The sequence below is a fragment of the Emys orbicularis genome, chromosome 23, assembly GCF_028017835.1.
Source record: "Emys orbicularis isolate rEmyOrb1 chromosome 23, rEmyOrb1.hap1, whole genome shotgun sequence".
In the NCBI taxonomy this organism is placed as follows: Eukaryota; Metazoa; Chordata; order Testudines; family Emydidae; genus Emys; species Emys orbicularis.
Window position 1 is genome coordinate 12,694,244 of NC_088705.1, and position 16,203 is coordinate 12,710,446.

General features: G+C 49.0%; 1 protein-coding gene across 1 annotated transcript; it reads left to right on the top strand.

Moving 5' to 3' along the window:
• The first annotated feature begins 665 nt into the window (after positions 1–665).
• Positions 666–15,665, top strand: LOC135893760 (CCN family member 2-like). Its single transcript, XM_065421683.1, has 5 exons — positions 666–728; positions 6,925–7,138; positions 11,553–11,792; positions 14,089–14,300; positions 15,354–15,665. The coding sequence occupies exons 1-5, from the start codon at positions 666–668 to the stop codon at positions 15,663–15,665; spliced, it is 1,041 nt and encodes a 346-aa protein (XP_065277755.1).
• Positions 15,666–16,203: the final 538 nt, after the last annotated feature.

A 16,203-nucleotide genomic window follows, 5' to 3' on the forward strand; every position in this document is an offset into this window, starting at 1 on the left:
TGACCCACATTAAAACATTGTGGGAAGCTTCCATCCCTTAAAAGCAAGCTTTGACCTATTCCCTTTCATTTCCTTGAAGCGCAAGAAGCCATCCTGGGCAGGAGCATTGGGTTCATCTTGTAGCTTGGACTCCCCTGGGCCGGGTGGGTCTGCAGGCCCTGCGGATGCATTATCACTTATGGTACCGAATGGCTTCTAACAAAGCTAAACTTTCTGTCCCTTCCCCTTCCAAGGGGAAAAGAGTAGCCCAACAAAGCTTCACTTATTTAAGAGTACAGCTCTTGTGGCCAAAAGGAAGGTGGAGAGAGGGAGTGGAGGAAGCTGTTTCAGGCTTCATACTTTTAGAATTAAAGAATGAGTAATAATTATAAAATCCTAGCAAAGAGTTTTTTTGCCAGGATTTGATTTCCCCAAGTGGAATGCAGCCGAGTCCCAGACTCCACCAGCAGCCCCGTGACCACCAGGCACACAGGAATCTGCTAATGTTCTCTGGAATTCGGACACTTTTTGGTTCACCCAGTTTGGGCCGCTCTCCAGCTTGTCACTCAAGTGCAGGGCACACCCCGTCAGGAGGCTATTTAAAGAGGAGCTCGTGTGCAACATTCTCCAAACAGAGCGGAGAGCGAGCGAGTTGTCAGTCTGAAACCCCACCCCTCTCACTCAGGATGCATGACAGCTTTGGGATAATAACCTGGTCTCTGTTCCTTCTCCTCCTTGCGCCTGGCTGGGTATGTACTGTACTGCAGTCGTTTTATTTACTGGAGGAGCTTTGCAGCTCCTTGTTTTGCAGAATGCTTTCAGCAAGCCTAAATGTTGCAGCTGTCACCTGCCTCTGACAGTGCCTAGGAGGAGTTAGCCGGTAATGTGGCATCCCAATGCACTGTGTAGATAAATAACACTCATAACGGCATGCTGCAGACGCACATTGACCTGCGTAGTGCTCTCCGTCCAAGGTTCTCAAAGCACTTCGTATGAAGTGGATGAAGCTCCCCCGTGCAATCCGGCTATCCCCGATTTACAGGAGGGAAACCCAAGGCACAGAGAGGTCAAGCGACTTACCCGCAGCATTACCCGCCAAATGTGCGGCACTGCTAGGGATAAGACCCTGATATCTCAGCCATGTGCCGTCCTTCCTGCCAAGAAAAACAGCTGTTATTGAAATGCAGCTGTTTGCTCCTGGAAACGGTGAGCTTGAAATCTGAAGGAGAAATTGGATTGGAAGCTCTGTGGGGGCAGGGACTGTGTCTCGCTGCGTTTTGTGCTGTACCTAGCACAATGGGGCTCTGATTCTGTTGGGGCCTTTGGATGTGACCACAGTCCAAATGGCAGCAGCGGGGGCATTATTAATGATGATGATTTGTTATTATAGGGCCCAAATTGTACTAATCACCTTACGGACCAGTAAGGAGACCAGGTCCATGCCGCCAGCAGCTATGGATCTAAATAGATTCTTGTGGCTTATCGCACTGATGTATGCAAAATGCTTTAGGTGGATGAACTCTGTGTATTGATTGTTGCTGGTAGCACCACAAATGTGCTCCGTGATTTCCAAACAGAAAGAATGCTGATCTCTGTACGGAGATGCTTATAGTATAATGGTATCAGGGGCTGGGCAGTTTCTGCGCTGAGGGGAAATTAGCAAACTCTTTGGGGCAGGGACTGTCTTTTTCTTCTGTGGTTGTACAGCGCCTTGCGCAATGAGGTCCTGGTCTGTGACCCAGGTTCCTGGGTGTTACAGCAACGCACGTAATATATAATAATAAAAAACATAGTTTCTGAAACACTTTACAGTCAAACTTTGGCCACAAATTTGATTTATCCAAATGAGATCATGTTCTCAAGCGCTTTGAAGATGGGACTTTGGACTCCTATTCTCTTCCTAGCGCTGGGAGGGGATCAAGGATCTGGTGGTTAGAACAGAGGAGCAGGAGCTCCTTAACTCTGCTCCTAGGTCTGGAGGAGGAGTATTGTCTAGTGGTTAGAGCGGAGCACTCAGATTCAGGATTCCTTGGCTCTGCTCTCAGCTCTGCCACTGACTTTTGTGACCTTGGGCATGTCACTGCCTCTCGCTGCCTCAGTTTCCCTATCTGTGAAAAGGGGATAGCAATTCTTATCACACAAAGGTGTTGTAAGGCCTAGTTTATCAGTGCCTTGAAATCCTGTAACGGAGGGTAAAGCAGTGTTATCCAAACCAATCCATCCAGTGTTAGGACTATTGGAATGATCACGCTTTGCCTCCTTTATCCTTGTCAGTGTCCGACCATACAAAGAGCATTAACCATACCTGTCTTGCACCTTTCATCTCATCCCAGGCACCCAGGGTGCTTTGTAAATATTTATCTGAGCCTTACAATACCCTTTCCCACCTCTTTGAATGGGATCATGGTCCAAAAAGCAGGGTTTTTTAAAATAAAGAACCCTTTGTCATTGCCTGCGTTTGCTCTTTCCCTGGTGTTAGAGCTGCTTGGTTCACCGATCGGTCCCAAGCTTTCCCTGCTGTCCATGCTGCAGAGCCAGCAGCTGCAGAGATGTGAGCCGGTTTCTCCCACCCCACCCCAGATTCTTCACCAGTGCTAAGCGTTATGTGAAGCAAAAAAGAACATTACCCGTCTCTCTTCGTCCAGGTACCTAGGTTCAGCCTGCAGTGCCGGCAGTTAGGAAAATCTTGTTTTGACTTGTAAGCTGAGGAGATGGGACCTGGGAGCCAGTGATGGGGAATATATATGCAGCTCGGAGATGTGATTCTGCTAGTCAGCTTTTTACACACAACTGCAGTTCAGTCAGTGCTCAGGGCTCCTGGGAGCGGCTGCTTTGCAAATGACGTTTGTGATGCATGCAAGAGCTGCCAGCAAAACCAGAGGTGAGGCAGTCCTCTTTTTTGGCTTCTTTTTCTTTTTCAATTCCAGTGGCTATGATCCATAATATTAGCTTAATTCTGTTTCCACTGAAGTCTGTAGACGTTTGCCACTAACAGACGCAGGATCAGGCCTTTAAAGAGAAATGGGGCCCCTTCCCTTGAAAACTCCAACAGCATGGAACTTCAGGGCCAGCGACTTTTGTGGGTGGGAGGAAGATGAAATGTGCATTGTCTGATCCACTGCCTCGGTTCCTTTTCCACCCGCCTCTGCAGCACAACCTGTTAAAACCTACTTTGTATTATGCACAGGTCTGTTGCAAAGCACCTGCTCAGTTCTTTGGGGAAGTTTGGATCTGGAGCTGAACTTCAGACCTGGGTTCATCTTCTTTGTATCGAGGCAATTTCTAGAAGAAAGTATATGGGCAGGAATGAGGAAGTGTCTTCAGGCATGTTGCAGAATAATTCATCTTTTAATATGGCATGAAAGTGGAACAACTAATGGAAGGTGCTAGCGAGGCGACTCCAGGTAGCCACTTCAACCCTGCCCAGTCTGTACTAGCGTTCCCTACCTTACATGGTCCTTGTCTCTGCTCACTGTTTTTTTCATAGATTCTAGGGCTGGAAGGGACCTCGAGAGGTCATCGAGTCCAGTCCCCTGCCCTCATGGCAGGACCAAATACTGTCTAGACCATCCCTGATAGACATTTATCTAACCTACTCTTAAATATCTCCAGAGATGGAGATTCCACAACCTCCCTAGGCAGTTTATTCCAGTGTTTAACCACCCTGACAGTTAGGAACTTTTTCCTAATGTCCAACCTAGACCTCCCTTGCTGCAGTTTAAGCCAATTGCTTCTTGTTCTATCCTTAGGGGCTAAGATGAACAAGTTTTCTCCCTCCTCCTTATGACACCCTTTTAGATACCTGAAAACTGCTATCATGTCCCCTCTCAGTCTTCTCTTTTCCAAACTAAACAAACCCAATTCTTTCAGTCTTCCTTCATAGTGGATGAGCCAGAAAAGATTACAGCTGACTTGCTGCTCTGTTGGCTCTTGCATGGTGTCAAGTATCAGGGGGTCGCCGTGTTAGTCTGTATCCACAAAAACAACAAGGAGTCCGGTGGCACCTTAAAGACTAACCGATTTATTTGGGCATAAGCTTTCGTGGGAAGAAATGAGGTTTTTTACCCACGAAAGCTTATGCCCAAATAAATCTGTTAGTCTTTAAGGTGCCACCAGACTCCTTGTTGTTTCTATTGGCTCTGTAAGGCTAGCAGGAGTTAAAAGATGCAAAACCAGAGCAGATTGGAGTCTGAATACACACTGGGGCCAGGTGTACTGCGTACCAAAGTGAGGTGACATGTGTGGTGTGAAGTCACCCAGCAGTTCTGTGGCAGAGCTAGGAAGAGAACTTCGCTTATCTGGGTCTGTGCTGCTGTAGCCACCAGACCATCCTTTCTCTGCCACCCTTGAATGGAAAGTTAACCTGCCTATAAACAAAAAGTGAAACGGAGCAGTTCAGTTTCTCTGTGTGAAGTTGGGAAAGGAGGCAATCAGCCCGGACAGTGACAAGGTCAGGAAATGATTTAAATTCGGTTGGATTTAATCTAAGATTGTCGTCATCGGGAATTTAAAAAAAACGGAGAGACATTTTGAGAGTGTTTCTTTAAATAAACAGGAGTACTTGTGGCACCTTAGAGACTAACAAATTTATTTGAGCATAAGCTTTCATGGGCTACAGCCCACTTCTTCGGATGCATAGAATGGAACATATATTGAGGAGATATATATACACATACAGAGAGCATGAAAAGGTGGGAGTTGTCTTACCAACTCTGAGAGGCCAATTAAGTAAGAGGAAAAAAAGACCTGCGGGTGGCAATTTTGCAACAGAAAAGCGTCAAAAACAGACTCCAACGAGAAACTGCTGAGCTGGAATTGATATGCAAACTAGATACAATCAACTTTAGGCTTGAACAGAGACTGGGAATGGCTGAGCCATTACAAACATTGAATCTATCTCCCCATGTAAGTATTCTCACACTTCTTATCAAACTGTCTGTACTGGGCTATCTTGATTATCACTTCAAAAGTTTTTTTTCTCTTACTTAATTGGCCTCTCAGAGTTGGTAAGACAACTCCCACCTTTTCATGCTCTCTGTATGTGTGTGTATATATATCTCCTCAATATGTGTTCCATTCTATGCATCCGAAGAAGTGGGCTGTAGCCCACGAAAGCTTATGCTCAAATAAATTTGTTAGTCTCTAAGGTGCCACAAGGACTCCTGTTCTTTTTGCGGATACAGACTAACACGGCTGCTACTCTGAAACCTTTTTTTAAATAGGCTGCTGCCACCACAGTGTTGGAGAACGCCTGCTGCTGCTAACTTTTTCAGTGCACGGCTCACATCTTAATATAGATACTGTGGCAGACACACATCACCCCCATTCATAATCCTCCCCTGTACCCACCTACCACCCAGTCTTGATCGAATAACTTGCCCCTTTGGCAGCTACAGCAATTGCATCTATGAAAAATAGAGGAAAGCGCTGAAGTACCGTCAGCTTCTTGTAATGCACCCTCACAGCTGGAAACAGGGAGGATCCTGCCAGCTCTCGACTGCGGTTTGAGAATGGGTGTGGTACAGGCAGCAAGGTGGTGTTATTTATTACAAGAAGATTTTGCACTAGGAGTTTTCAAAGAGAATTAGATTAATTCCTCTTGAATGGAGTAAGACTCGGTGAGGTCTTGTGGGTTACGATTAAGCCAAATGCCTGTCCTATACTATACTGTGCTGATTGATGCAAGAGTATAAAGCAGTTGGCATCTCCTAGCCCCATGTGAGCTTCAGTTAGGACAGCGGTTGGGAACAACAGCCAAAGCAGCTGGAGAAGTTTTACTACTGTTATTGGTCACGAAACAAAACATGCAAGGAAGTTGCTTTGCCGGCAAGGGTTGGGTCTGATACAAGAGCAGATATGTATGAACCTGGTGGCTTTGTTGCAGATGACTGGCGGTGCACAGAGGCATGGCACAGCCGTTAAACATGGGAAGTGAAGAACTACTCCATATCCCTGTTGAAACTACATAGTGAGAATGTTGGCAGGCAAAATGTAGTTACCCAAGTGGGATTAACACCGATTTTTTTTTTTTTAATGAAAAGGGGTCTCTTTAATGACTGCAAATTTAGCACCTTTAATGACCTTGGTTTCACATCTCATTCAAACCATGCTGTGTACCGCAGCTGGGAGGTTGGTTCAGCACTGGCTCTGGGGGAAGGCTGCCACCTACTGTATCACCAACATCATTTACAGCATCCCGGGTTTTCCCTAGAGCATTCCCATCCTTCGGACCCGGCCCAACCCTGTTCACCATGTGAAATCAAACAGCAGAAATACTGAAGTGTGGGTTTTTAAAAGGAGGGAAGGGCACCCTGAAGTCCTTTGAGCAGGCATGGTGTTACTTTCGTAAGGTCCCAAGGAAGGAGGTTACATTAAGGTCCCCAAAAAGGTGGGGGCTCACCTCTCAGGTCCTACTTGGAGAGGTAGTGTGGCCTTTTGAATCTAGCGCTGCACTGGGATTTGGAAAACCTGGGTTCTATTCTTGGCCGTGCTGCTGGGTGACTTTGGGCCAATCCATTCCCCACTCTGTGCCTCAGTTTCCCCATCTGTAAAATGGGACTAAGGATGGTGACCTCCTTTGTGAAGTGCTTTGAGATGTACTGATGTAAGAGCCAGGTATGTTATTGTTGATACAGTCAAAGGGAAGGGGACCGATTCCACAGAGTGGGGAACTCCAAGCAGTCTCCTGCCCTGTTAGTGTTTAAAGCTGACCCTGTCTCCCAGGGGGATTTCTCTTTCCTGGACTACACTTGATTTTAGGGTAAGGGGATTGCTCATCTGGAGCTGCATGGAAGGTCCTTACTGATACCCGGATTGGGGAGGGGGGAGAGAAAGGTGGGTTTATCCTGCTGGAGCTGGGGCAGCAGATTCATGCACTTTTAATCTCTCCACCCTGCTGGTTTGTGAGAGGAAGGGTCTTATTTTCATGGCTTGTCTGTCCTCCAGGCAGAGTCACAACCGTGTTCGTACCCATGCCAGTGTCCCTCTCAGCCGCTGCAGTGCCCTGTTGGCACCAGCCACGTGTGGGATGCCTGCGGATGCTGTAAAGTGTGTGCCCGGCAGCTGGGTGAGCTGTGTTCCCTTCAGACACCCTGCGATCACCACAAGGGACTCTACTGCGACTTCTCCAAAATCCACAGAGACGTCGGGATCTGCTTAGGTGAGCGGCTGCGTATCCCTCCAGCGTGAAGCTGCCCTGCCCCCAGACCCCACAGACCATGGGAGAGCCAGAGGGACATCAGAACCTGCCTTAGGGGACATACAATGGCAGACCAGACAAGTGGCCTCCTTATGTGGCCTGTGCGACCCCTTTGAAACTAACTGATGGACCAAAAAGTATGTGACTGACTAGATGGCACAAATCATAACTGCAGATACAAACTCCTTACATGAATTCACAGGGCAGAGGATTTGGATTCCTGGATCCAAAACCTCTCTCTCCATTGACTTTTATATATCACACGCTTAGCACAGTTGTGCTAGTACTGCTTTACTGGGATTAAACCCAGTGTCCGGTCTGTTGAGGGCAGTCTGATCGCCATCCTCTAGTCCCAACAGGTGTTTCTGGGTCAGATCCCAAACCAAAGGCTCCCTGTTCTCTAGTTCTGGTTCCCTGTGGTACAACTCTTCCCACTAAGAGAGAAACTGATTTTTCTACTACACTTTAATGGGGGAGATTTTCAAGGGCCCTACTTCCCATTTGTGCCTTACTCTGACTGACTTCCAATGGGGGTTGGTCGCTTTAATGTTCTTTGTGTCTTTTGAGAATCTTCAGCAACGGCATCAGTCTCTGCACTGATCCTACTGTAAACGCCAACATCTTTCAGTTTCACGGAGTGCATGGCCAGGAGGAACCGTCTGATCGTCCACTCTGACCTCTTACGTCACAGACCAGACACTAGTTAGACCAAAACATTTCAGTCCTCAGGCAACTAATCCATAGTGAGGCACAGGCAGAGAACAGAAGAGGCCAGGACGCCCCCCAATGCTTGAGGCCATTTTGGGCCATTATTATAAAGTAATGTTACTTTTGTAATCAGAGCAGAATTCTCTACCCTGTCATATTATCGGTAGCATTTTAAATCCACTGGACACATGTGTTCATAGATTCCAAGGCCAGAAGGGACCATTGTGATCATCCAGTCTAACCTCCGGCATAGCCCAGGCCAGAGAACTGCCCCCCAGTAATTCCTAGAGCAGCTTTTGGAAAATCATCCCAGCTCGATTTTAAAAATTGTCAGTGACGGAGAGTCCACCAGGAGCCTGGGTAAATTTGTTCCTATGGTTAATTACACTCACTGTTATAAATTTACACCTTATTTCAGTCTGTTTGTGATGTCGCGGCCTTCCTGTGTTCAAAACATTAATAGAAATGGCCAAAAATATCATTTGCAAAAGAGTGTGTATGCGCCGACTGGCCTCTACGAATCCTGAAAACAGCAAATGCAAACCTGTTTTCACCAGACCCCTCCTGGAGCGTCTCTCAGCGAAGGCTACTACATTCCTGCCCAATATCAGCTTTTTAGCCAGAGCCATTGTGCCAGTCGGACTGTTTAAAAATAAATAAATCAAGACTTGTTTTTTCATAGTGGAGGAAGTATATTTCTCCCCTCCTCCTTTTCTTTGTTTTCCTTCCCAAAAAACAGTGGAATCATTTTTGGCTCAAACTTTCAAAAAAAAATTTGCCCTTGGACAGACAGCAGGGCTGGAAAATTTCTGCCTGAGGGGTACAAGGTAGGTGAGGGAATATCTTTTATTGGGCCAACTTCTGCTGGTGAGAGAGACAAGCTTTTGAGTTTACACAGAGCTCTTTTTCAGGCCTGGGAAACCTTTAATTTCCCACTTTAAACACACTTTGTGTAAGCTCAAAAGCTTGTCTCTCTCACCAACAGAAGATGGTCCAACAAAAGATATTACCAGTCTGAACACACATCAACCAGAACTATGTGCTCCCCAGCAGAGAAAGGAGTTCAAGAAAGGGGAGACACTTTCATCTGAGTAAGAAGCACCCCCCCTTACGTGAACGAGCCCATCGGGAACACATGACAAGATGGACTGTTCTCAGAACGCTGTGTAGTGCAGGTCTCGAATGCTCTGTGCTGGGTTAGTGTTAAAATCAACCATACAAACACGAGGCTGGAAACTGACACCCGGGGCTGCAGTGTGTGTCACTTCTGGAAAGATGGAGCACGGGAAACGTTGCACTAAGATAAACTGCTGTAGTGTTGGCACTTGGTAGCCAAGGCAAGAAAGGTTTTAGGATGCCTTTAGATTAATGCTGCAAAGACAGGCTGCTTGTTTATTGCTACGGTTCATTCTCACCAAGGGAAATGGCCCCCTTACCTGCTTCAGCGGTAAAGCTTTATTGGACCATTGTGCAGCACATATGAGGGAGGCTGGTCTTGTGGCTAAGACAGTGGTTTCTTCCTCTTTTTGCTGCTTTATGATTTAGAAAAGATTTTTTAAAAAAATTAGGGACTGGGTCTACTTGTTCTCCTTCGCTTAGAAATAGCTGGAACATTAAATCTGACGTTCCTTGGCTTTGCTGGAGAACTTCTTGAAAGCCTCTGCCATGAACTGGAAGACTTCTCAGCCCTCCGTTGAAAGGTTGGTATGGTCAGTCTTTAAAAAAGAGCACGTTTCTCCCAAGTATCTTCCAACCCTTTGAGTTGAATAGACATCAACAAAAACAATTGGAAAACAAGCAGCTTTAAACAGCTGGGAGGCACAGTGAGATTTTGATTGGATTGGGTTTCACTTGCATTATCGGATGTCACACCCTGCCAAGTCTCCAGTCACACAGATTCTTTCAGGAAAATCAGGGTGGACAAGATCCAGGCACCTACTGGGGAAAAATGGTGGGGCAGGGAAGGATCCGTTTTTATGACGTAAAGAATTCCTGAATGGGTACAAACCCTATTTGCTTTTTCCTTTTGCAAGCCACCTTTAAACGTGGGACATTGACTGCACTCAGGAATGTTGCCTTTTTGTCTTATAGGGATATCTAGCCGCAAAGTTTTTGGCTAGTGTGTCATATCAAGAATGCATCTTGCACCATACCATTGACTTGGGGCACTTTCTTAGATCCTGGCAGGAGAAACTCTTTGAGTTAAGAGGAGGCTGTTTACAAGTTGGATGGTTGTAAAGAGCTGGTTCCACTTAGCAGCCCATCCGACTGGAAAAGAGGTTTCTCCAAGGAACATCAGACCGTCTGGCATTAGCTCAGCGAGCAGGTGGGGATGGGGAGTGGAAGACAAGTTTCAGAAAGGAGAGCGCAGTATCGGGAATACCCCAAATAGCCCAGCAAGCCAGATGCTAGAGACTCCAATTGCACCAGGTTACCCATGTCCTTTTCCCAGATCCATCTCTGAAAGAACCAGGTCAGGGAGGATCAGCCAGAGCTGTCCTAGCAGCAAAGAGTGTGATATGATCCCAGTGAGCCAGATTGTGAACCACGTGCTCACACTGCTGAGCAGTTCTTTATTAGCATTATGGTAGCACCTAGCAGCCCCAGTCATGGACCAGGACCCCATTGTGCTAGGTGCTGTACGAACACAGAGCAAGCCCCAGGGGGCGTAACTCACATGAATAGTCTTGTCAATGGGGTTCACAACCTGGCCCTAAGCGATGGAGCAAAACCAAGGCACTGGATCCAAACTATCCAGAACGTTGGGGTGTTTGAGATCTGGTCTTGAGCCCATCCCTACTCAACTACTGCTGTACTGGTGAGGGGACCTGCTCTCTACCAGAGAGTGCTCCAGGCAGTAGCTCTTCCTCCAGACTAGCTCTGCACACAGGAACTGTCAGCCAGCTTCTTCATCGCTCCTTGTGATTCCTGGAGCCGCCAGTTTCTTCTTGCCTGGGCACTCACCCAGTCGGGTAGATCTCGACGCTGTGGTCAGTCCTGCAGGGTGCTAGTGCCCTCTGCTGTAACCTAAAACGACAGATCCTAACGTCAGCACCTCGTGCTTCCGCAGCACTGTCCATCCAAAGCATTTAGCTGGACCGTAGCAACGGAGGCTTGGACCAGACCTCAAGGTCACCTAGTCCGTCCCCCACACAGAGACAGGATCTTACCAACCTGCCTCAGAGGTGGGGCTAGTCAATGCAGCTTTGAGCAGAGCTGCACCGATGCATTACTGGCTTGCTCGATGGGCTTGTGAACAGAGAGGTCACACCTGGCCCTCCTCATTTTTGGATGGGGGCTCAGTTCGCAGCAGGTGAAGCTGCCCTTGTCCAGCCATGCAAATTCAATTAGAAGGGCTTGCTTACCCTGGGGGGAGGGGTGCAGCCTGGTCCCTGGTGAACTCAGGCTCCCCTTGGACAGGCACTCAAGGAAAAGACTCTAACCTGGCTGCTTGGGACCCCAGATGCCTGTGGGAAGAGCCAGTTACATCCCCAGGATTCATAGATCTCAGGCCAGGGGAGCTGATGTTTACATGCTTTGATTTCTGGTTCCCACGTAATCCCCTAGAGGAAGAGACCTGGCCCTCAGCACCTGGATCGTTTCTGCTGAATCATTCCATCAACTCACCCCCTCTTCCCCCCCCCCCCCACATTATCTCTCCCTACAGCCCACGAGGGGGCGACCTGTGACCTGCTGGGGAAGATCTATCCCAACGGTGAGAGCTTCCAGCCCACCTGCAAGCTGCAATGCATCTGCATGGACGGCACCGTCGGCTGTATCCCCCTGTGCGCCGACGACCTGCGGCTCCCCTCCCCGGACTGCCCCAACCCCCTCCGGGTCAAACTCCCAACCCAGTGCTGTGAGGAGTGGATTTGTCAAGGGGGCAGCCAGGAAACGGCCCTGGCAGGTGAGCAGAGCGACAAGCTGGGGGCGGGAATAGCTTTTATTGGGCCAACTTCTGTTGGTGAGAGAGGCCAGCTTTTGAGCTCACAGAGCTCTTCCTCAGAGGTCTGGGAAAGGAACTCCCAGCCTCACAGGTGTAACAGAGCATTTAACGTAAGGAGTTAGCACCTATTTCAAGGGACCATTCCAGGTAGCCTGGCCCGTTAATGCTCTGCAGTCATAGGACAGCAAGGGGGGTTAGTGAGTTCCAGCTTGTTGTAATAAGCCAGGTGTGGCCAAACTTACTGACCTTCTGAGCTGCATATCTTCAGACGTTTGAGAGCCGGGGTGCGTTTGCCGGGGACTCCCGGGGGGTCTTAGGGCTTGATGCTGAAACCCTGCTCCTGCTGAGGTCCCGAGCCCCGGCAGGTGTGCCCGGTGGGGCTGAAGCCCCAGGCCCCCTCCCCGCTGGGCAGAAGCCAGAAGCAAGACATTGATGGGAGGGTTACATGGGGTCATGTATCTGACAGGTGTTTGCCTAACCTGCTCTTTAAAATCTCCAGTGACGGAGATTCCACAACCTCCCTAGGCAATTTATTCCATTGCTTAATTTATTCAGTGCCTAACCTGACAGTTCGGAAGTTTTTCCTAATGTCCAACCTAAACCTCCCTTGCTGCAATTTTAACCCATTGCTTCTTGTCCTGTCCTCAGAGGTTAAGAACAATTTCTCTCCCTCCTCCTTGTAACAACCTTTTATGTACTTGAAAACTGTTATCATGTCCCCTCTCAGTCTTCTCTTCTCCAGACTAAACAAACCAATTTTTTCAATCTTCCCTCCTAGGTCATGTTTTCTAGATCTTTAGTCATTTTTGTTGCTCCTCTCTGTTCAGTCCATGATTTTTAGTGTCTAGCAAAATTATGAATTTAAGCTCCCAGGCTCACCTTTTGAAGGCGTTGTGCAGGTTTCCTTTGAGGACGAGGACTGAGGGATCAGATACGGAGTGATGGCTTTGTGAGAAGTGTTCACCCACAGGTCTTAGGGTGTTTTTATCTTTTATTCTTTTCCTGTGTGAATTCATTTGAGAGCGCAGTGACTGTCTGGTTTCACCCACATAGTTGTTATTGGGGCATTTAGTGCACTGGATGAGGTACCCCACATATTGTGATAGGCATGTGTAGGACCTATGGATCTCGAAAGGTGTGTTGTGGGGGAAGTTGATCCTTGTAGTAGTGGAGATACATCTGCAGGTTTTGCATCTGTTGTTTTGACAGGGTCTGGTGCCACTTTCAGTTCGTGTGTGCTGGTCTGGGGGGAGCTTGCTTCTGATGAGCTTAGTGAGGTTGGGGGGTTGTTTGAGGGCCAGAAGAGGGGGTTCAGGGAAGATTTCTTTCAGATGGAGTCCCCATGGAGTATGTTGTTTGATGATACCCCGTACGGGTTCCATTTTGGGGTGGTAGATGACAACTAGGGGTGTGCGGTTGGAGGAGGTTTTATTGATTGGCAGGTGAGTGACAGACAGATGAGGGTGTGGCCGATTGCACTGTCAGGGAAGAGCTATTAGCTGGGAAATAGAGATGGGCCCAAAGCCCTGAAGTTAGCTCCAAACTTGCCCATAGTTTGGGATATTCAGATCTGGGACTTTCTTATGGGCCTCTCTAGAAATCAGTGATTAGCCAGTAGAGCGGTGAGTCCCCTCCCCTCGATCAGTACTGTGGAGTGGCGATGGGTGACCAGTTCTGCACCAGGAGCTGGGTCCATGTGAGTGCCTGTAGCAACTGAGGGGAAAGAAGCTACTGTTTCAGCAGGGACTGGGGAGGAAGATTGAGGGGCCAGAACTGAACTAGCCACATTGGATCTGGCCAGTCCACCTTGAGTAACAACTAATCTTCTCTGGCCAGAGGTAAGGCCCGTTGGCAAGGTCTTGTGGAAGAGGCGGGTGCTGCTGCTGCCTCTGCTGCTCCTGTTTTGTGGCTACAGGGCATCCGTCTCTACAGAGGTCACGGATGGTGCCTTTTATGACCACCAGAAAGGTTCAGACATCATCCAGTTACCAAATCAGAGCTGGGTTTACACTGTCTGGAGCTGACAGAAGCGGGGAAAGGAGACCAGACCCTGCTGTCTCTCGTAGTGAAAGGGCAAACAGCTCTGGCAGGGCCTCGCTTACTGCCCCTCCTGCCCCATTGCTGGACAACAAGACAGTGCCAGCTCGTGAGCTGCTCAGCAGAGCAAGGCCCCAGATGGTCACTTGCTTTGTACCTGGCCATGTGCCTTGTGCCAGGTCCCTGAACGCTCTCTTGTGTCCCTCTTGACCTGGGTCAGTTTACAGGGAGAACCCAGCGCCCAGGCCTGAGCTGAACGACCTGCAGGAGAACTGCCTAGTCCAGACCACCGAATGGAGTGCCTGCTCCAAGAGCTGTGGGATGGGCATCTCCACCCGCGTCACCAATGACAACCCCCAGTGCCGCTTGGAGAAGGAGAGCCGACTCTGCATGGTCCGGCCCTGCGACTTCCCCAGGGAGAAGATCATCAAGGTACTGGCTGCTGGTGGAAGCTGGGAGCGGGGCCACCAGCGTCTGTGAGACTAGATGGAGCAGGAGCAGGGCTGGAGCGGGTAGGACAAAGCAGGACGAGGCTGACTACACAGTGGTCAATTCCCTGCCATCTCAGAGGCCTTGGGTACGGGCAGCACCACGGTTCCGTGTGCCTGGGACACACGTCAGTTCAATCCAGGTCAGACTAGATGGCCTAATTGTCCCTTATGGCCTTACAATCTATGAAACTACGGATACATGCTCAGGAGGCACCAGCTCATCCCCCAAGATGCTGGTCATTGCCCACCCGTCCTGGCTAACATTCAAAGGCCCAGTTCAGCCCTGGCATAGACAGGTGCCACTCCTATTGATCCAGAGGGCCTGGGCCAGGGATGCTCGCTCTGCAGGTCCATCAAGCACACTACTAGACGTAGCCTCACCCCTCCAGCCCTCAAAGCCTAGGGGATGTTTGGAACATCAGTTCCCCCTAATACTGCAGCTCATACAGGACCCAGTCCTGAGAGGTGCTGGGCACCCTCCACTCCCATTGACATCAGTGGGAACTCCTGGCAGGATCAGGTCGTGTAGCTAGAGCCGGTCAAACACTTTGTACCTGTCTGTCTATATCTCTGTCTCTATCCAGTGAAAACTGATGTTTGGGTTCAATCGAAGCGATTCACCAAAGTGTTCTGAGCTCTTTGAAAATCCCGATTTTTCCTCCAACTTTTTATAACCTTGGAAAAATGTTAATTTTTTTTTCTCATTTTGGTGGGAAAAATCCCACTTCTCACTTTTTAAAACTCTTTCCCCACAGCTACGTTTCATTGCTTTGTTTTTCCCCAATAGAGCCGGCGACACTGAAACAAAAAATGTTTCCAAAAACTCAACAATTTTGAATTTTTTCCCCCTAGAAAACCAATGAATTTCAACCCAAACAAAACCACTTGTATTTCCTCTGAGCGTTTTTCTACTCCCCCTCCCCCCCCGCCTTTTTCCATAGCGTGAGCCTGTCCTGCTGGGTTAACCCTTTCCTTACTGCTGCTCTCTCCGCAGAAAGGAAAGAAGTGTGTGCGGACCCCGAAGTCCCGTCGGGGAATCCGCTTTGAGTTCTCGGGCTGCACCAGTGTCCGCTCTTACCGCCCCAAGTTCTGCGGGAGCTGCACAGACAGCCGCTGCTGCACTCCCCACACCACCAGCACTGCGGAGGTGGAGTTCCGGTGCCCGGAGGGGGACTTCTTCCACCGTAAGCTAATGTTCATCAAGACGTGCTCCTGCCACCATGACTGCCCCAGGGACAACGACATCTTCCTGGCCACCTACCGCAGAAGGATGACCAGTGACCATGTCAAGATAGAGAGGCAGTAGCCCCTCCTCTCCCTGATCAGGCTAATGCGTTGAGCGCTCTCAAGTGCCTGCCGAGCTGGTTCCTTTTGAGGATGCTGAGGCAGAACGAGGCGAGCCTGGAAACAGAGATGGGCCAGGACTGAAATCCTGATCCAAATTCCCCAGACTTCAAGGCAGTTTGGATCCGGATCTAAGCCTTGTGGCCCAGGCCCATTTCTAGCTGAAAGTGAAGTGGGTGAGCAGTTCCTTAAAGTCCCTGCTGTGCCAGTACCTGGCAGCAAACCCAGGGCAGGAGGCAAAGGAGAGGTCCAGGAAGTCTGAATGTGCATCAACGTGCTAGGCCTGTTTCCCATTAAACAACAGACTAGGGCCCTGGGGCATAGGCATCTAGCTTTTTGCAATGCATCCCTGTAAATGAAAGTAGCCCAAGCCCAGTGATGGGTTAGTGCCGTGGCTGTCAGTCACTCTTGACTGACACCTGCTACGTCTTGGTGCTGTTTGACAAATTCTCTTCCCCTGCTCAGTGCCCCTGTTTGATACCCTATGTCCCAGAGCAGTC